We start from the raw sequence: 21,726 nt of genomic DNA, 5'->3' as shown, positions 1-21,726 counted from the left end.
TTTTCTTTAGTTTCAAAATGTTTTTGTCAGTCACCATCTTTAATCATTCATAAACAATACTGAATAAAACCAATTTCCACTGTTTATCAACATTAAATTATTAAGAAGGCTATTACTTCTTTGAAATACACATTTACATTTATATTTTCATGTTGTTGATTTTAAATTGATGAAGAATTTAAACACAACTTCAACTAGTTATTTTTTTTGTTCGGCATAGATGAAAGGTCCAATAACTCAGTTAAACTAAGCGATTACATTTTGACATTGTTTGACCATTTACTATATTTTAAGGTTTTCTTTAGTTTCAAAATGTTTTTGTCAGTCACCATCTTTAATCATTCATAAACAATACTGAAGAAAACCAATTTCCAGTGTTTGTCGACATTAAATTATTAAGAAGGTTATTATTTCTTTGAAATACACATTTACATTTATAATTTCATGTTTTTGATTTTAAATTGATGAAGAATTTAAACACAGCTTCAAGTAGTTATTTTTTTTTGTTCGCCATAGATGAAAGGTTCAATACCTCAGTCAAACTAAGCGATTACATTTTGACATTGTTTTACCATTTACTACATTTTAAGGTTTTCTTTAGTTTCAAAATGTATTTGTCAGTCACCACCTTTAATCATTCATAAACAATACTGAAGAAAACCAATTTTCAGTGTTTGTCGACATTAAATTATTAAGAAGTCTATTATTTCTTTGAAATACACATTTACATTTTTAATTTCATGTTTTTGATTTTATATTGATGAAGAATTTAAACACAGCTTCAAGTAGTTATTTCTTTTTGTTCGGCATAAATGAAAGGTCCAATACCTGAGTTAAACTAAGAGATTACATTTTAACATAGTTTGAAAATTTACAAAATTTTAAGGTTTTCTTTAGTTTCAAAATGTTTTTGTCAGTCACCATATTTAATCATTCACAAACAATACTGAAGAAAACCAATTTCCAGTGTTTGTCGACATTAGATTATTAAGAAGGCTATTATTTCTTTGAAATACACATTTACATTTATAATTTCATGTTTTTGATTTTATATTGATGAAGAATTTAAACACAGCTTCAACTAGCTATTTTTTTTTGTTCGGCTTAGTTGAAGGTTCCAACAAATCTGTCATACTAAGAGATTATATTTTGAAATTGTTTGAACGTTTACTATAATTCAAGGCTTTCTGTACCTTTAGAATGTTTTTGTCAGACATTACATTTAGTTAGTCATAAACAGGACAAAATAAAACCAATTTCCACTATTTGTCGACATTAAATTCTTATGAAGGCTATTATTTCTTTGAAATACGCATTTACATTTTAAATTTTCATGTTTTTGATTTTATATTGATGAAGAATTTAATCACAGCTTCAACTAGTTATTTTTTTTTGTTCGGCATAGATGAAAGGTCCAATACCTGAGTTAAACTAAGCGATTACATTTTAACATTGTTTGAAAATTTACTAAATTTTAAGGTTTTCTTTAGTTTCAAAATGTTTTTGTCAGTCACCACCTTTAATCATTCATAAACAATACTGAAGAAAACCAATTTCCACTGTTTATCGACATTAAATTATTAAGAAGTCTATTATTTCTTTGAAATACACATTTACATTTTAAATTTTCATGTTTTTGATTTTATATTGATGAAGAATTTAAATACAGCTTCAAGTAATTATTTTTTTTTGTTCGGCATAAATGAAAGGTCCAATACCTCAATCAAACTAAGCGATTACATTTTGACATCGTTTGACAATTTACTACATTTTAAGATTTTCTTTAGTTTCAAAATGTTTTTGTCAGTCACCACCTTTAATCATTCATAAACAATACTGAAGAAAACCAATTTCCACTGTTTATCGATATTAAATTATTAAGAAGGCTATTATTTCTTTGAAATACACATTTACATTTATAATTTCATGTTTTTTATTTTATATTGATGAAGAATTTAAACACAACTTCAAGTAGTTATTTTTTTTGTTCGGCATAAATGAAAGGTCCAATACCTGAATTAAACTAAGCGATTACATTTTGACATTGTTTGACAATTTACTACATTTTAAGGTTTTCTTTAGTTTCAAATGTTTTTGTCAGTCACCACCTTTAATCATTCATAAACAATACTGAAGAAAACCAATTTCCAGTGTTTATCGATATTAAATTATTTAGAAGGCTATTATTTCTTTGAAATACACATTTACATTTATAATTTCATGTTTTTGATCTTATATTGAGGAAGAATTTAATCAGAGCTTCAACCAGTTATTTTTTTTGTTCGGCATAAATGAAAGGTCCAATACCTGAGTTAAACAAAGCGATTACATTTTGACATTGTTTGACAATTTACTACATTTTAAGGTTTTCTTTAGTTTCGAAATGTGTTTGTCAGTCACCATCTTTAATCATTCACAAACAATACTGAAGAAAACCAATTTCCAGTGTTTGTCGACATTAAATTATTAAGAGGGATATTATTTCTTTGAAATACACATTTACATTTATAATTTCTTGTTTTTGATTTTAAATTGATGAAGAATTTAAACACAACTTCAACTAGTTTTTTTTTGTTCGACATAGATGAAAGGTCCAATACCTCAGTTAAACTAAGAGATTACATTTTGCCGTCGTTTGACAATTTACAAAATTTTAAGGTTTTCTTTAGTATCAAATGTATTTGTCAGTCACCACCTTTAATCATTCATAAACAATACTGAATAAAACCAATTTCAAGTGTTTGTCGACATTAAATTATTAAGAAGTCTATTATTTCTTTGAAATACGCATTTACATTTTTAATTTTCATGTTTTTGATTTTATATTGATGAAGAATTTAAACAAAACTTCAACTATTTAATTTTTTTGGTTCGGCATAGATGAAAGGTCCAATACCTCAGTCAAACTAAGAGATTACATTTTGGCATTGTTTGACAATTTACTACATTTTAAGGTTTTCTTTAATTTCCAAATATTTTTGTCAGTCACCATCTTTAATCATTCATAAACAATACTGAAGAAAACCAATTTCCACTGTTTTTCGACATTAAATTATTAAGAAGGCTATTATTTCTTTAAAATACGCATTTACATTTATAATTTCATGTTTTTGATTTTAAATTGATGAAGAATTTAAACACAACTTCAACTAGTTATTTTTTTTTGTTCGGCATAGATGAAAGGTCCAATAACTCAGTTAAACTAAGCGATTACATTTTGACAATGTTTGACCATTTACTACATTTTAAGGTTTTCTTTAGTTTCAAAATGTTTTTGTCAGTAACGATCTTTAATCATTCATAAACAATACTGAAGAAAACCAATTTCCAGTGTTTGTCGACATTAAATTATTAAGAAGGTTATTATTTCTTTGAAATACACATTTACATTTATAATTTCATGTTTTTGATTTTAAATTGATGAAGAATTTAAACACAGCTTCAAGTAGTTATTTTTTTTGTTCGCCATAGATGAAAGGTTCAATACCTCAGTCAAACTAAGCGATTACATTTTGACATTGTTTTACCATTTACTACATTTTAAGGTTTTCTTTAGTTTCAAAATGTATTTGTCAGTCACCACCTTTAATCATTCATAAACAATACTGAAGAAAACCAATTTCCGGTGTTTGTCGACATTAAATTATTAAGAAGTCTATTATTTCTTTGAAATACACATTTACATTTTTAATTTCATGTTTTTGATTTTATATTGATGAAGAATTTAAACACAGCTTCAAGTAGTTATTTTTTTTTGTTCGGCATAAATGAAATGTCCAATACCTGAGTTAAACTAAGAGATTACATTTTGACATAGTTTGACAATTTACAAAATTTTAAGGTTTTCTTTAGTTTCAAAATGTTTTTGTCAGTCACCATCTTTAATAATTCACAAACAATACTGAAGAAAACCAATTTCCACTGTTTATCGACAATAAATTGTTGAGAAGGCTATTATTTCTTGGAAATACGCATTTACATTTTTATTTTTCATGTTTTTGATTTTATATTGATGAATAATTTAAACACAACTTCAACTAGTTATTTTTTTTTTGTTCGGCATAAATGAAAGGTCCAATACCTCAGTTAAACTAAGAGATTACATTTTGACATCGTTTGACAATTTACTAAATTTTAAGGTTTTCTTTATTTTCAAAATGTTTTTGTCATTCACCACCTTTAATCATTCTTAAACAATACTGAAGAAAACCAATTTCCACTGTTTATCAAAATTAAATTGTTAAGAAGGCTATTATTTCTCTGAAATACACATTTACATTATAATTTTCATGTTTTGATTTTATATTGATGAAGAGTTTAAACATAGCTTCAACTAGCTATTTTTTTCGTTCGGCATTGTTGAATGCTCCTAATCATTTCTGTTATGTATTATTTGGTAAAAATACAAGACTTAGTGTTTCGCTAAATGTAACTCTCCTTTACACAGTTATTAAACCTTTCAGCTATGCTGAACAAAATGGCTACTTAAAAATGCTGATCCATATACTTTGACGAAAAAAAAAGGAGCGTGGGGGACTTAGCTGCCCTCCAACCATATTGTTCCCTTAAAAGGGGCACTAGAAAATTTTTGTTTCTTTTATGAATGTTTTTTAATCAGCATAATAGGCCAGTTTTTACTAGATCTCGGAAGCTTATTATGATATTTTTTATTATTATTAAGCAATTTCAATCAAATAAATGAGAATATTCAATGAAAAAAGAAGACATATAGCTGGAATCTCCTGAAGCCTAGATATCGGAAGCCTATTATATTATATTTTATTATTATTAAGCAATTTCAGTCAAATAAATGAGAATATTCAAAGAAAAAGAAGACCATCATTTAATACTAGAGAGAGCTACTTACAATTGGACTGTTACATGTTTCAGAATCCATATTGGAAGTGTTATAATTATACCATTTACATCATGACTTTATACGATTTGTTTTAATTCTAAAAGTCATGTCAAGGTAAATAGTTAAATGGTGTGAAAGACTAACAACCTATCATGATCATTTTGACAATTAACATTGATTTTCTACGGATTATAGTTAATCAGGTGTATAACGATAAAAAAAACAGTTTCACTATAGGAAAAATAAATAGACGACTAACTTACCTCCTAAATTTTAATCAATAAATTCTCACCCGTATATTATCGTGATTTTGTCCCTTTTTTATGAAGGTAACACCCATTTTGTAGGACCCCCCCCCCACCTGGGTTAATCAAGGTTCACTTAGAGTGGCACGCCACTCTAAGTGAACCTTGATTAACCCATGTGGGGGGGGGGTCCTACAAAATAGGTGTTCCCTTCATCATGTCACTCTCTACAGGTTTAAGTGTTGAACCTATCCCCACCCACGGAAACAGTCACTTTCTACAGTTCTAGGCGTTTACCCCATCCCCTATCCACGGAAGTCTCATCACCTGGGAAACACATCCCTTCGTGGAAATTGTGGTTTTCAAAATTTTAAAATCTTCTTTGAGTTGTGTTATTTTTTAGTTTAATTCAGAAGTTCTAAGGGAAGTGGAAAAGAGGAATTTAGGGGTAAATCCTGCCCCCCCTTCCTTCCATGCAGATACTTTCTTCTCATGAATGATCCTCTATAAAATCCTCACACATTGGAGGTAGAAATTGTTTGATAATCCCTAGTTTTATTTCTAATTATGTTTTTATATGCCGAAAGTGATTGGGGACTATCCCAATAGCAAGCGGATTTTTTTTGGGGGGGTGGGGGGGGGACCCCCATTCCAATTGTGATAAGTGCTTATGATCTTTTGATGAGAGGAATTGATATAGATTTAATGTGTTAATTTTTGTATGATTATATTATGCGTTACAAGTCAAAAAGATAATCGTTTCGTATATGATACAATAATTAGCTGCCCGAATCATACATGCATAAAAAAGGGAAAAAATCACGATAATGTATGGGTGAAAATCTATTGATTAAAATTTAGGAGGTAAGTTAGTCGTCTATTTATTTTTCCTATAGTGAAACTGTTTTTTTTTATCGTTATACACCTGATTAACTTTAATCCGTAGAAAATCAATGTTAATTGTCAAAATGATCATGATAGGTTGTTAGTCTTTCACACCATTTAACTATTTACCTTGACATGACTTTTAGAATTAAAACAAATCGTATAAAGTCATGATGTAAATGGTATAATTATAAGACTTCCAATATGGATTCTGAAACATGTAACAGTCCAATTGTAAGTAGCTCTCTCTAGTATTAAATGATTGTCTTCTTTTTCTTTGAATATTCTCATTTATTTGACTGAAATTGCTTAATAATAATAAAATATAATATAATAGGCTTCCGATATCTAGGCTTCAGGAGATTCCAGCTATATGTCTTCTTTTTTCATTGAATATTCTCATTTATTTGATTGAAATTGCTTAATAATAATAAAAAATATCATAATAAGCTTCCGAGATCTAGTAAAAAACTGGCCTATTATTCTGATTAAAAAACATTCATAAAAGAAACAAAAATTTTCTAGTGCCCCTTTTAAGTGAACAATATGGTTGGAGGGCAGCTAAGTCCCCCACGCTCCTTTTGTTTCGTCAAAGTATCTGGATCAGCATTTTTAAGTAGCCATTTTGTTCAGCATAGCTGAAAGGTTTAGTAACTATGTAAAGGAGAGTTACATTTAGCGAAACACTAAGTCTTGTATTTTTACCAAATAATACATAACAGAAATTATTAGGAGCATTCAACAATACCGAACGAAAAAAAATACCTAGTTGAAGCTATGTTTAAACTCTTCATCAATATAAAATCAAAAACATGAAAATTATAATGTAAATATGTATTTAAGAGAAATAATAGCCTTCTTAACAATTTAATTTTGATAAACAGTGGAAATTGGTTTTCTTCAGTATTGTTTATGAATGATTAAAGGTGGTGACTGACAAAAACATTTTGAAACTAAAGAAAACCTTAAAACTTAGTAAATTGTCAAACGATGTCAAAATGTAATCTCTTAGTTTAACTGAGGTATTGGACCTTTCATTTATGCCGAACAAAAAAAAATAACTAGTTGAAGTTGTGTTTAAATTTTTAATCAATATAAAATCAAAAACAGGAAAATTAAAAATGTAAATGTGTATTTCAAAGAAATAATAGCCTTCTTAATAATTTAATGTCGATAAACAGTGGAAACTGGTTTTCTTCAGTATTGTTTGTGAATGATTAAAGATGGTGACTGACAAAAACATTTTGAAACTAAATAACACCTTAAAATTTTGTAAATTGTCAAACGATGTCAAAATGTAATCTCTTAGTTTAACTCAGGTATTAGACCTTTCGTCTATGCCGAACAAAAAAAAATAAATACTTGAAGCTGTGTTTAAATTCTTCATCAATATAAAATCAAAAACATGAAATTAAAAATGTAAATGTGTATTTCAAAGAAATAATAGACTTCTTAACAATTTAATGTCGACAAACACCTGAAATTAGTTTTCTTCAGTATTGTTTATGAATGAATAAAGATGGTGACTGACAAAAACATTTTGAAACTAAAGAAAACCTTAAAATGTAGTAAATGGTCAAACAATGTCAAAATGTAATCGCTTAGTTTGACTGAGGTATTGAACCTTTCATCTATGGCGAACAAAAAAAAATTAACTACTTGAAGCTGTGTTTAAATTCTTCATCAATTTAAAATCAAAAACATGAAATTATAAATGTAAATGTGTATTTCAAAGAAATAATAACCTTCTTAATAATTGAATGTCGACAAACATTGGAAATTGGTTTTCTTCAGTATTGTTTATGAATGATTAAAGATGGTGACTGACAAAAACATTTTGAAACTAAAGAAAACCTTAAAATATAGTAAATGGTCAAACAATGTCAAAATGTAATCGCTTAGTTTAACTGAGGTATTGGACCTTTCATCTATGCCGAACAAAAAAAAATAACTAGTTGAAGTTGTGTTTAAATTCTTCATCAATTTCAAATCAAAAACATGAAATTATAATTGTAAATGCGTATTTCAAAGAAATAATAACCTTCTTAATAATTTAATGTCGATGAACAGTGTAAATTGGTTTTCTTCAGTATTTCTTATGAATGATTAAAGATGGTGACTGACAAAAACATTTTGAAACTAAAGAAAACCTTAAAATTTAGTAAATTGTCAAACAATGTCAAAATATAATCTCTTAGTTTAACTGAGGTATTGGACCTTTCATCTATGCCGAACAAAAAAAAAAAAGTTGAAATTGTGTTTAAATTCTTCATCAATATAAATCAAAAACATGAAAATTATAAATGTAAATGCGTATTTCAAAGAAATAATAGACTTCTTAATAATTTAATGTCGACAAACACTGGAAATTGGTTTTCTTCAGTATTATTTATGAATGATTAAAGATGGTGACTGACAAATACATTTTGATACTAAAGAAAACCTTAAAATTTTTTAAATTGTCAAACGATGGCAAAATGTAATCTCTTAGTTTAACTGAGGTATTGGACCTTTCATCTATGTCGAACAAAAAAAAATAACTAGTTGAAGTTGTGTTTAAATTCTTCATCAATTTAAAATCAAAAACATGAAATTATAAATGTAAATGTGTATTTCAAAGAAATAATAGCCTTCTTAATAATTTAATGTCGACAAACACTGGAAATTGGTTTTCTTAAGTATTGTTTGTGAATGATTAAAGATGGTGACCGACAAATACATTTTGAAACTAAAGAAAACCTTAAAATGTAGTAAATTGTCAAACGATGTCAAAATGTAATCGCTTAGTTTAACTCCGGTATTGGACCTTTCATTTATGCCGAACAAATAAAAATAACTAGTTGAAGCTGTGATTAAATTCTTGATCAATATAAAATCAAAAAGATGAAATTATAAATGTAAATGTGTATTTCAAAGAAATAATAGCCTTCTTAATAATTTAATATCGATAAACACTGGAAATTGGTTTTCTTCAGTATTGTTTATGAATGATTAAAGGTGGTGACTGACAAAAACATTTTTAAACTAAGAAAACCTTAAAATGTAGTATTTTGTCAAACAATGTCAAAATGTAATCGCTTAGTTTAATTCAGGTATTGGACCTTTCATTTATGCCGAACAAAAAAAAACTACTTGAAGTTGTGTTTAAATTCTTCATCAATATAAAATCAAAAACATGAAATTATAAATGTAAATGTGTATTTCAAGGAAATAATAGCCTTCTTAATAATTTAATATCGATAAACAGTGGAAATTGGTTTTCTTCAGTATTGTTTATGAATGATTAAATATGGTGACTGACAAAAACATTTTGAAACTAAAGAAAACCTTAAAATGTAGTAAATTGTCAAACGATGTCAAAATATAATCGCTTAGTTTGATTGAGGTATTGGACCTTTCATTTATGCCGAACAAAAAAAAATAACTACTTGAAGCTGTGTTTAAATTCTTCATCAATATAAAATCAAAAACATGAAAATTTAAAATGTAAATGTGTATTTCAAAGAAATAATAGACTTCTTAATAATTTAATGTCGATAAACAGTGGAAATTGGTTTTCTTCAGTATTGTTTATGAATGATTAAAGGTGGTGACAGACAAAAACATTTTGAAACTAAAGAAATCCTTAAAATTTAGCAAATTGTCAAACAATGTCAAAATGTAATCTCTTAGTTTAACTCAGGTATTGGACCTTTCATCTATGCCGAACAAAGCAAAATAACTAGTTGAAGCTGTGATTAAATTCTTCATCAATATAAAATCAAAAACATGAAAATTTAAAATGTAAATGTGTATTTCAAAGAAATAATAGACTTCTTAATAATTTAATGTCGATAAATAGTGGAAATTGGTTTTCTTCAGTATTGTTTATGAATGATTAAAGATGGTGACTGAGAAAAACATTTTGAAACTAAATAAAACCTTAAAATGAAGTAAATTGTCAAAAACTGTCAAAATATAATTTCTTAGTTTGACTGAGGTATTGGACCTTTCATCTATGCCGAACAAAAAAAAATAGCTAGTTGAAGTTGTGTTTAAATTCTTCATCAATTTAAAATCAAAAACATGAAATTATAAATGTAAATGTGTATTTCAAAGAAATAATAGCCTTCTTAATAATTTAATGACGACAAACACTGGAAATTGGTTTTCTTCAGTATTGTTTGTGAATGATTAAAGATGGTGACTGACAAATACATTTTGAAACTAAAGAAAACCTTAAAATGTAGTAAATTGTCAAACGATGTCAAAATGTAATCGCTTAGTTTAACTCAGGTATTGGACCTTTCATCTATGCCGAACAAAAAAAAATAACTAGTTGAAGCTGTGATTAAATTCTTCATCAATATAAAATCAAAAAAATGAAATTATAAATGTAAATGTGTATTTCAAAGAAATAATAGCCTTCTTAATAATTTAATATCGATAAACAGTGGAAATCGGTTTTCTTCAGCATTGTTTATGAATGATTAAAGGTGGTGACTGACAAAAACATTTTGAAACTAAAAAAACCTTAAAATGTAGTAAATTGTCAAACAATGTCAAAATGTAATCGCTTGGTTTGATTGAGGTATTGGACCTTTCATTTATGCCGAACAAAAAAAAATAACTACTTGAAGTTGTGTTTAAATTCTTCATCAATATAAAATCAAAAACATGAAATTAAAAATGTAAATGTGTATTTCAAAGAAATAATAGCCTTCTTAATAATTTAATGTCGATAAACAGTGGAAATTGGTTTTCTTCAGTATTGTTTATGAATGATTAAAGATGGTGACTGACAAAAACATTTTGAAACTAAAGAAAACCATACAATTTTGTAAATTGTCAAACGATGTCAAAATGTAATCTCTTAGTTCAACTCAGGTATTGGACCTTTCATCTATGCCGAACAAAAAAAAAATAACATAATAAGCTTCCGAGATATAGGTTTTAGGAGATTCTAAACTTTAGAAATTCGAGTAAATTAACTGTCCGAATCATACACGCATAAAAAGGGTTTATATTCATTTAACTTTACTAAAATGATCCTCATATATTATTTTTAAGTTTCAGGAGGCACAGTCAATATTTGATTGTAGCCAATGGAAAGAAATGCCAGTAACTGAAGAGGAGAAGGATGAAAAATTATCAACTGTAGGAAATTCTGTAGACCGGAGGGGAAAAAAGGTGAAAACTCCTGTAGACCTGGCAGTGGATGAAGATAGAATAGAGTTTCACCCCCCATCCACTAACAGACGACTGATTCAGCAGTGATTAATCTCTGGTGATAGGAAAGAGTTTCTCCACCCACCCGCTAAGAGACGGAAAGTAGATATTAACATGGAGAGGTCAGCAGTTGATGATGAAGATGATGATGATGATGTCAAAATATTAAAAACGATATAATATATATATCTTTATCCTTTATTTCAATAAAACACCTTTTCTTATATATTTAGGTAATTGTCTCTTTTAGAATCATGCTATAGTTTTACAGATAAATATATTAGAAAAAAAAATTTACTTGCTGCGTGCTGATTTTTTAATCCAGAAACTTGTTGCATATTTATTTTTCTCTTCGTGAAACAAGTACATTGATTTTTTTTTTCTACATATTGAAACTAATTTTGTTCATGGAATCTGAGTTTTTGTTTTTAACTTTTTCAGACTTTTTTTTTACTTTTTTAAACTTTTTTTTAACTTTTTTAACTTTTTTTTAACTTTTTTTAACTTTTTTTTTACTTTTTTTTTATATCCACGCTCAATGTCAGAGTGAACGAATCACTACCATGAAATAATCGCGCACTTTGAACACAGATCAGCACGAATTTTCACGGTAGTTGAATTCCGGTCATTGCACTGTCCGCTTGTATTGGCGGGAGTATTGTCCGCTTGAAACTGTTATAGCTATATGGAAGACACCCCGCTCTCTAGTGTTATAGCTATATAGGGGGGCACTGCGCTTGTAAATATTGTAGCTATGTGGGGGAACTGTCCTCTACCTTATATTATACCTATATGGGAGGAGTGTGCGCTACTTACCGTTATAGCTATATGGGGGGACTATGCGCTTCCTTTAATTGTACACAGTAATTTCTATTACCCCGCTACCTTTCATTGTACACAATAATTTCATACCTGTCTCGTACCTTTAATTGTAGACAGTAATTTCCTACCTGTGCGCTCTCTTTAATTGTACACAGTAATTTCCAATTACTCCCGTCTCTTTAATTGTACACAGTAATTTCCTATTACCCCCGTCTCTTTAATTTTACACAGTAATTTCCTACCTGTGCGCTCTCTTTAATTGTACACAGTAATTTTCTACCTGTGCGCTCTCTTTAATTGTACACAGTAATTTCCTATTACCCCCGTCTCTTATATTATATCAATAATACTGATATACCATTTTGACAACCTGCATACGGATGGCATGTTGTCATCCGTACAACAGACATATTCTCTGAAAATTTCACGTTCATGACTTCATAGGTTGTGGATTTTGAGCTAGCCATAAGACACTGTGCGTATTCATTTAATGCTGCTGCTACGGTTACTGCAACTAACGATACTAATGGCACTAGGTTGAAACTTTTAGGGAACATTTAGGAGGTGTTTCAATTAAAAAAAAAACCTATATGCATGCAGGTATCAAAAGGGCATATCAGCACTATAGGGCATATAAGGACATAGGCAACGATGCTCTATCGTAACTAGTAATATCATTGATATTTACAGGAGCTAATTTGATTGAAATTTAAAATTTATAGTGCCCTCTTAAGAGTCAAAAATGATTGGAGGGCAATCACCCTACTCTTTAGATCATAATTTTCAAAATACTTCCAATAAAAATTTTAAGACAGCCATTTTGTTCAGTATAGCTGAATGGTCTAGTAACTATATATCTAGGGTTATTGGGTAGGTCAACCCCCCACAGTTATGTAATTTGCCCATTATGCTTAAAAACTAAATGTGGCTTTAAAATTAAATCAAAACACACTGTTTGTATGCGGGTTGCCAATAAGACATCTCAGTAATATACCAAGAACGACAGAGGATTTTAAGTTCAAATTTTTGCGGCTACTTCTAATACTATTTTTGCTCTTAATATTTTACTAAATCAGAAGAGTGTAATTGCATCCAGACTGTGAAAGAGCATAGGCCTAGATACAATTTTATGGGAATGGTATTAACTTTCATTTATCAGGTCAACTAGAGGGTGTATATGCCTAAATTAAACTTTACTATTTGTGTCATGATTTTCAAAAGAGTTTATGTTGTTAAAAATTACTGAAAAAGTTTCTCCAGCATGTAAGTAGCAGGCCAAACTATAAATTCTTAAGGGAAAACCGGAAAGATTCTTGCTATTATTTTCTTTTTCCCTGAAAATCCAAATGTCAATATAAAACGAACAGAAATTAATTGAAAAATCATTTTTCTATAAAATAATTTTTTTTAAAGAGTAAAGAACTCCATTAAACCAAACATGAACAAAAATAGAATCAAATAATCTACCAAGCATACAACTATCACAAATCAGTATAAATAAATAAATGAAACCCAAAACGAACAGAAATTAAAATAAATAACAGAGTCAAACTCAGAACAAAACGAAATTGAAATAAATAATAGAGTGAAACTCAAAATCAGCAGAAATTAATATGAGTAGGGTTCAAAACCCCCTATGCTTTCTATAAGCCAGAATATAATTTTTACTTTAATATAATTTGGAAAAAAATTCTTTTAAATGATTTCACTTTTATAACTTAAAAAAATCAAAATTAATTAAGATTTTAAGGAATAAATATCAGCATTTGTATATTAAAATGACAATGCACATTCGTTTGAATTTTTTGTTCAATTTTGGTTTAATGGAGTTCTGTACTTTAAAAAAAACTTATTTTGTGGAAAAAGTTTTTTCAATTAATACATACAAACATACATAATTCCTCGTTTAAAGAGATTAGATTGAAACCTTTTACATAAATTCTGGTTTTGCTATGGTCCAGGCTTAAGGTGATGGTTAGTTGTGCTATTCTGCAAGCTCAGCCACCTTTGGTAGGGAAGCAACGAGCCTTTGAGGCTTGAACCTCGATCCAGTTGTGTTCGCCCTACAAAAGATTGAAGATTAAAAATTATTAAATATTATATATCACACATAGGGAAAATCTTTCGGCTTTCTCTTATCTGGATTCACGGTTTCCCCCTTGAGGGCAAACAAATAAAGAAAGAGCTCTAGGCCAACTCGAAATTTAAAAACAAGTTTTGAAAATCTAGACTGTTAAAGAACTAATCACAGCACATTTAGCGGAACCAATAAAATACGACATCATACATTACACAAGCAACTTTTCTAAGGATAAGCTTGTCTCGTCAAGTAATGTCTGTGTAACATCTTGTATATGAAAACACAACTTTTGTCAAATATTGCAATTATTTTCATGTTATCTTTTTGTTACTTACACAAAGCGCGTAGTTATAAAACTTAGCCTTCAAATGAGGCCTAAAAAAATATCTATGACGTTGGATTATCCTACTAGTAGCGACAGAAAAAGTAAGAATAAAATAAAAAGCCACGACACTGTTTTCCGAGCGAAAAAATTATTTTTCAAGATTGGGGGCGATTTTCAAAAATGGGAGATTCCGTATCTTGTTCAAGAGCATACAAGATCGGGGATGATAAATTTTATATAAAAGGCTTTCAGCTATGAAGACTCCATGATTTCAGTATTCATTTTGATCCAAAACCACTTTTTGGGAGTTTCTGGCTATTTTTAGAACTCCTATAAATTAGTTATCGCAATAAAATTTATCATTAGAATTAATCGAATTAATAGGTACCATTCCTGAATTAGTTTTTAGATTTTTGCTTAGTATAGCCCAGTCTGTACTAGGTTATGGTGAACGCCACAACCATAATTAATATCTGTTTGATTACTATGGCAGTATATTTACATATTAATATAGGTTCCAATCTTGGTTTTGCCTAGACCCAAGTCCTGGCATAAGGTGATTGGCAACACTGTGACTCTTCAAGCCCAGCCGCCTGAAATGTGGAGGCAAAGGGCCTCTGAGGTATAAGTCTCGTTCCAGTTAGGTCGTCCTAAGTAGTAAGGCTGTACGCACTTTCACGCCTACAAGAATATACACTACAGTTTGACGTGCACATTGTAAAAAGCGAGCAAACCTATAAAGTGGTCAAACACGTTTTGAAACTATAGTCGAGATTGTATAACACAATCAGACTGGTTTTTGGTATTGGTTGAAAGTACACATGGAATTACACAAGAATATGCAGTACAGTCTGACGTGCAAATTGCAAAAAGCGAGCAAAACCTTAAAAGTGGTCAAACACGTTTTGAGAGTATAGTCGAGATTGTATAACACAACCAGACTGGTTTTTGAGGCAACACCCATTTTTAAGGGCCAATCAGAGACATCAGAGGTTACTCCATATACGATAACTTGATTGGTGATTGGATTCGAATAAAAGGAGTGATTTTCATTGCAAATCATATTAGTAAGAGAATTCAATTCAGAGAGAATAGTTCTTTTGAAAGGATATTGGTAGAGAAAGTGAGAAGAACATTAGCATTATTGGGATCTGATGGGTGAGATGCTAACAACGAGGTTATACGAGTACTAAACAGGGCAGTTGAAGTAACAGGATATAGCAGACTATACATCTAATGGGACGATTTGTATACTAGGTATGTGATATCATTAAGCAAATTTAAAATGGAAGAGCAATTATGTTTTGCTGCGAAACTGAATATTGTGCATATAAAAAGACTTCAGGCAGCATTAGATGCACTAGTGAAACATATTGATGAGAACAAATTGAATCAATGATTATTATTGTTGTAATTATGCTCATTAAAATTGTTTCTAAATCAAAGGTATTTTTCTTTCTATAGTAGACTAGCGTATATTTGTAGAGTAGAAAAGAAATTCTGGTTAGTCTGAAGTTGGTTGTGAGAGTGTTAGGACTCTAAAAAATGGATAGATTTGAGAAAGACCGAATCACGGGGAATCTAGTGCTTATGGAAAAACGTTTGATTTTAGATGATGATTTTCTAGAGCTGTCTATACAAAGGAAGATATTTTCTCAGGGAATGCTTGTCGGTATAATGAAAAATGATCCTCCGTCATTAGACTACTGTATGAAGCTTTTACGTTGTGGTCCAAATGCATTTACACAATTTATTGATATATTAATCACGACATGGCAAAATGATATTGTGGATATGCTTTTAAACACTAGTTTAGAAATTTAGGACTTTTTTTCATGAGAAAGATGGTGTTCAAAGGATGATTTACTCCTCTCTCTCTCTCTATCCCAGTCAATTTGTTGTTGTTGGTAGCTCAGTTACATTGTGGCAGTGAGAGTGTCAACACATGGAAAAATGTCCCATACATGTCCACTATGTATGTACACACTGGGCAGCTGGTCATCATGTGAGAATTGCACAATGATTGATGAGTATGATGAAAAGTGTAGATTATGCAACCCGTGTAAATTGCATAGAGGATATGCTATACAAATTAAAGGTTGTAATTCCTGTCTTGAAGAGGTGTGTGACTCTCATCCTAGAGGGCACCTATGCTCGAATCGCCACTATGATAAATGTAATCAGTGGGCATCCTATAGAACTCTATACGAGTTGACCATGCAATCCCTAGATCATTACTCCCAACTATTTGAAAATGGAATAACCGATTCAATGTTTTCAAAAAATCATGGCGTAATTGTTTTAGACTTGTCGGGGACCCAGTATATGACCATAGTACGAACAGGGAATGTACATTTAGAGTGTACATTTGCTGATGCTTTGACTGAGAGTATCACGCTAATATCATTGAGTCAATTTGAAACCTATTGGGAATTCACACCCGACGGGAGTGTTCTACTAGACCTAGCACCATGAACACAAACCAAATAATCAACGTATTTAATACGTATCCATACATTTCCCAGTACAAATCCTTTTGCATACCATCGGACTTCATTGAAAAAATTCCAAGTGTTAACAATACCCTAATCATTGTTAATAGCAGTCCATCGACTTTGAAGACAGGCCATTGGCTATGCATCTTTCAAACCGCAAAGAATATTGAATTTCATGATCCTCTTGGCCTATCATATAAATTTTACACTCCATACATCAGCAATTTTATTGAAATCAGTGGGAAAACTACTATTCAAAATCAACGAAAAGTACAGGATTTAACCACTAAGACATGTGGCTTTCATGCACTACTCTTTTTCATATTCAGATGTCGTGGCTATACCTACAAGCAGTTTTTCGACATCTAAGTTGACTTCCCTCGATTGAACGACTTTCTAGTGGAAAATATACTTACAAGGGTGTTTAATATTGATTTTAGTGCTCTACGAATAAAATGTTCTAAAAATGTATGTGAAATGGTTTATTAATAAAAAAATGTATATACATGATAAAAACGACTTTTCTACTCTTTAGATTTCCTCTTCTACTAGGTATTTGTCGAGAACAACTAATGCAGGTAGATTATCTGAATTCACAGTATATTGATCCTGATGTGTTGCAATGTCAGGGTCACATTTTCTACAGTAGATTGTAACTTCACTCTTATCATATCTCTTTGTATAGTCAATGATACTATTCTCATTCATTCTGTAGAATTCACATGTTTCAATTTGCTTGTTTGAAGCAATGTCACAAACAGTGTCCTCAAGTGGCGAATCACATTCTATCACAGCCAAATAAAAATCAGTGGGCTTATAATCATAATACCCATTGTGCTCACAACTTTGACGTAGAAACCATATTCTTTTGTTGTTCCAAAAGTTGAATCGTTGACCCGGCTCCTCCTCCCAGAACAATCTAAAACCACGACGATACCAATCTCGTAGCAATAAACTAAAATCACGCTTATGATTCTTTCCAATCATACCAGGATATGTATTCTCCCATTGATTACACTTATCATAGTGGCAATTCGAGCATAGGTGCCCTCTAGGATGAGAGTCACACACCTCTTCAAGACAGGAATTACAACCTTTAATTTGTACAGCATATCCTCTATGCAATTTACACGGGATACATAATCTGCACTTTTCATCATACACATCAATCATTGTGCAATTCTCACATGATGACCAGCTGCCCAGTGTGGAGATACATAGTGGACATTTATGGAACATTTTTTCATGTGTTGACACTCTCACTGCCACAATGAAACTGAGCTACGAACAACAACAAATTGACTGGGATAGAGAGAGATAGAGGAGTAAATCATCCTTTGAACACCATCTTTCTCATGAAAAAAAGTCCTAAATTTCTAAACTAGTGTTTAAAAACATATCCACAATATCATATTGCCGTGTCGTGATTAATATATCAATAAATTGTGTAAATGCATTTGGACCACAACGTAAAAGCTTCATGCAAAAGTCTAATGATAGAGAATCAGTTTTCATTATATCGACAAGCATTCCCTGAGAAAGTATCTTCCTTTGAGTAGACAGCTCTAGAAAATCATCATCTAGAATCAAACGTTTTTCCATAAGCACTAGATTCCCCGTGATTCGCACTTTCTCAAATCTATCTATTTTTTAGAGTCCTAAAACTCTCACAACCAACTTCAGACTAACCAGATTTTTTTTTTCTACTCTACAAACATACGCTAGTCTACTATAGAAAGAAAAATACCTTTGATTTAAAACCAATTCTATTGAGCATAATTACAACAATAATAATAACTGATTCAATTTGTTCTCATCAATATATTTCACTAGCGCATCTAATGCTGCCTGAAGTTTATTTATATGCACAATATTTAATTTCACAGCAAAACATAATTGCTCCTCCATTTTAAGTTTGCTTAATGATATCACGTATCTTGCATACATATCGTCCCATTCAAGGCATAGTCTACAGCCTCTTGTTACTTCCACAGCCACGTTTAGTACTCGTATATCTTTGCTACTGCCAGCTCCACTATCAATCTCCAATAGTGTAAATGCTCCACTCATTTTCTCTACTAATATACTCTCAAATAAACTATTCTCTCTGAATTCAATTCTCTTACTAATATGATTTGCAATGAAAATCACTCCTTTTATTCGAATCCAATCACCAATCAAGTTATGGTATATGGAGTAACCTCCGATGTCCCTGATTGGCCCATAAAAAATGGGTGTTGCCTCAAAAACCAGTCTGGTTGTGTTATACAATCTCGACTATACTCTCAAAACGTGTTTGACCACTTTATAGGTTTTGCTCGCTTTTTGCAATGTGAATGTCAAACTCTACTGTATATTCTTGTGCAATTCCATTTGTACTTTCAATCAATAGCAAAAACAAGTCTGATTGTGTTATACAATCTCGACTATAGTTTCAAAACGTGTTTGACCACTTTATAGGTAAAGGATTGCTCGCTTTTTGCAATGTGCACGTCAAACTGTAGTGTATATTCTTGTAGGCGTGCAAGTGCGTACACCCTTACTATTGTCCTACAACAATCATGAATTATTACTTGTAAACATATCACGCACAGAAAAAAGTTTCCCGTGTTATCATGACAATCTCTCTAAAACAATGCGGTTGGTCTTTTTCGAGACATAGGGATTTAAGACAGAGCTCCTCTCATCAAATTACTAGACCCTATAACATCGACGATTTGAGATAAACTTACACAGATATAAACTAAGTAAAGCTAGTGTCCTTTGAGAGGGACATTGTGTTTTCTTTCTTTGATTTTTTATCATCGCATAAGGTGAGAATACCTTGCGTAATTGTCTACTAGACAATTGGAAATCGTAAAACTCAACTTTTTCAAGTACTTTTGAATAATCAATTCTCTCCCCTAAGACAAACTCATAAATCTGATTAAAATATGTATTGAAATTCTCTGCTGGAAGTCAGTAGTCTTCGCGAATTACAATTTATTCTTACTTAGTTAATAATCAAATTTATATTCCATGATCCATATTATTGTTTCGTTTAATCTAGGAGGTAGTTCGGCTAGAAGCACAATATTGGTTACTAGTAGATACACCTAAACAAGAAAAACAAGAACCTGTGCCTACTTATGTTCTTCGAGTGTGCATAGCCTTGGAAAAATCTCAGAAACCAGGAGAAGGAGTTAAAACATCAGCAAAATTAGCGGAAGAGGAGGGAAGGAGGAGAGAAAGAATAGATCGCTTAGCTGGTACGGTACACTCATTTTGAAAATTGTATTAGAAGCTGAAAAAAACAGGTTAATTTTTAGGAAATATTTCTTACATGAATATTTTGCCTGTTTTCAGAAAGGAGTTTAGACTCACTACATATGTAAGGTATCCGGGAGTACTAGGTAAGGTATCCGGGAGAATTTTGACGCGAATAGGTTTAAAACAGGGATGCCCAGTGTCACCGATTTTGTTCAACGTGTATATTAATGATGTAGTTGATTTCTTCAAGGGGGAATGCACCCCGGAACTACTGATAAGTGTTTCAAAAATATGCATACTTTTGTTTGCTGATGATATTGCTCTCATAGCATAATCAGCAAAAGAAATGCAAACATTATTAGACATAATGGAGGAATATTTGGATATGAATGGATTAAAATTAAATAACAAGAAAACGGTAATTGTAGTTTTTAGGAAAGGTGGAAAATTAAGGAAAGATGATGAATTTAGACTTAAAGGTGATTTTACAGAGATTAAAAAAGAATTCGTCTATTTAGGAGGTAAGTTTTTTTGGAATGGTAAGTATGCACAGGAGGTTAAGCATAGAGTACAAAAGGGAAATATGTATATGAATTTAATTTAAAAAAGTGAGGTTAAAAAGATTAGGGATTTAGCAATGCATAAATATTTTTTAGGACTAAATTCCTCCTGGTTATGCATTATAAGTGTGAGCTGTGGAGTTTTAGAGAAAGTGAGGAGTTGGAGAGAACGCAAAGAAATTATTTTAAGTGAGTTTTTAGGGCCCATACATCCACTCACAGTGTTGTACTGGAGGGGCATTTAGGACTAAGTAGGCTAAGAAAAAATAGATTAATAAGAATGGTAAAGTTTTGGGTAAAAATTTTAAGAAGTAAAAATAGGCTAGCGAAAGAAGCATATTTTAGTTTGTTGGAGGAGTAAGATAGAAGTAGGGGAGGGGGCAGCAAGAAATTAAGAAAATTTTAAATGAAGTAGGATATTCGTATTTTTGGAATGAAGGTCAGGGATTGAATTCGGATACAGTGGTTGATAAGGTAAAAGAAAGGTTACACGAGCAAGGAATACAGCAGTGGCAGGCTCGGAAGGAGGCTTCGGGATCTCTGAGTCTGTATAGTTCATTGAAGGACACGCGGCGGGAAGAAGTTTATTTTAAGTTGGGGTTGAAAGGGGAAGAAATAAAATGGATTTTGAATTTAAGGGGGCGGTCGATTGACATTAGGGAAAGGGAGAGGAAATTTAGGGGTCATATTGTTAACCCAGTCCCTTGTCCGATGTGTGAAGATGATAAAAGATATTGTTCATTTTTGGGGGAATTGTAAGGAATTGGTGGATCTGAGAAATGAGTGTTTTTCGTTAGTGTTGGCAGATAGAAGACGGATGGAAGTGATTGTAGGATCACGAGTTAAAATGACATTAAGGAATTTGGCTAAGTATGTTGATGAAGGGCTGATACATCGTGAAAGATTTATATATAAGTACGTTTTTCTTTTTAATTTATTTGTGTTTTTTGTTGGTTTTGCTATGCCAATGTTCTGATTTTTTTCTCATTTGGCCCGATA

At 30.8% G+C, this 21,726-nt stretch overlaps 1 protein-coding gene across 1 annotated transcript in view; it reads left to right on the top strand.

Moving 5' to 3' along the window:
• Positions 1 to 21,726, top strand: part of LOC148952345 (uncharacterized) — a 137,444-nt gene that overhangs the window by 81,439 nt on the left and 34,279 nt on the right. The window contains exon 4 of the mRNA XM_089088939.1: positions 19,968 to 20,166. Within this exon, the coding sequence (XP_088945065.1) occupies positions 19,968 to 20,166 (199 nt within the window). The remainder of the gene's footprint in view (positions 1 to 19,967; positions 20,167 to 21,726) is intronic.

The sequence above is a fragment of the Artemia sp. Qi Xiang Cuo genome, chromosome 5 (assembly GCF_049724085.1).
Source record: "Artemia sp. Qi Xiang Cuo chromosome 5, ASM4972408v1, whole genome shotgun sequence".
In the NCBI taxonomy this organism is placed as follows: domain Eukaryota; kingdom Metazoa; phylum Arthropoda; class Branchiopoda; order Anostraca; family Artemiidae; genus Artemia; species Artemia sp. Qi Xiang Cuo.
This window is presented reverse-complemented; position numbering and strand designations above follow the sequence as displayed.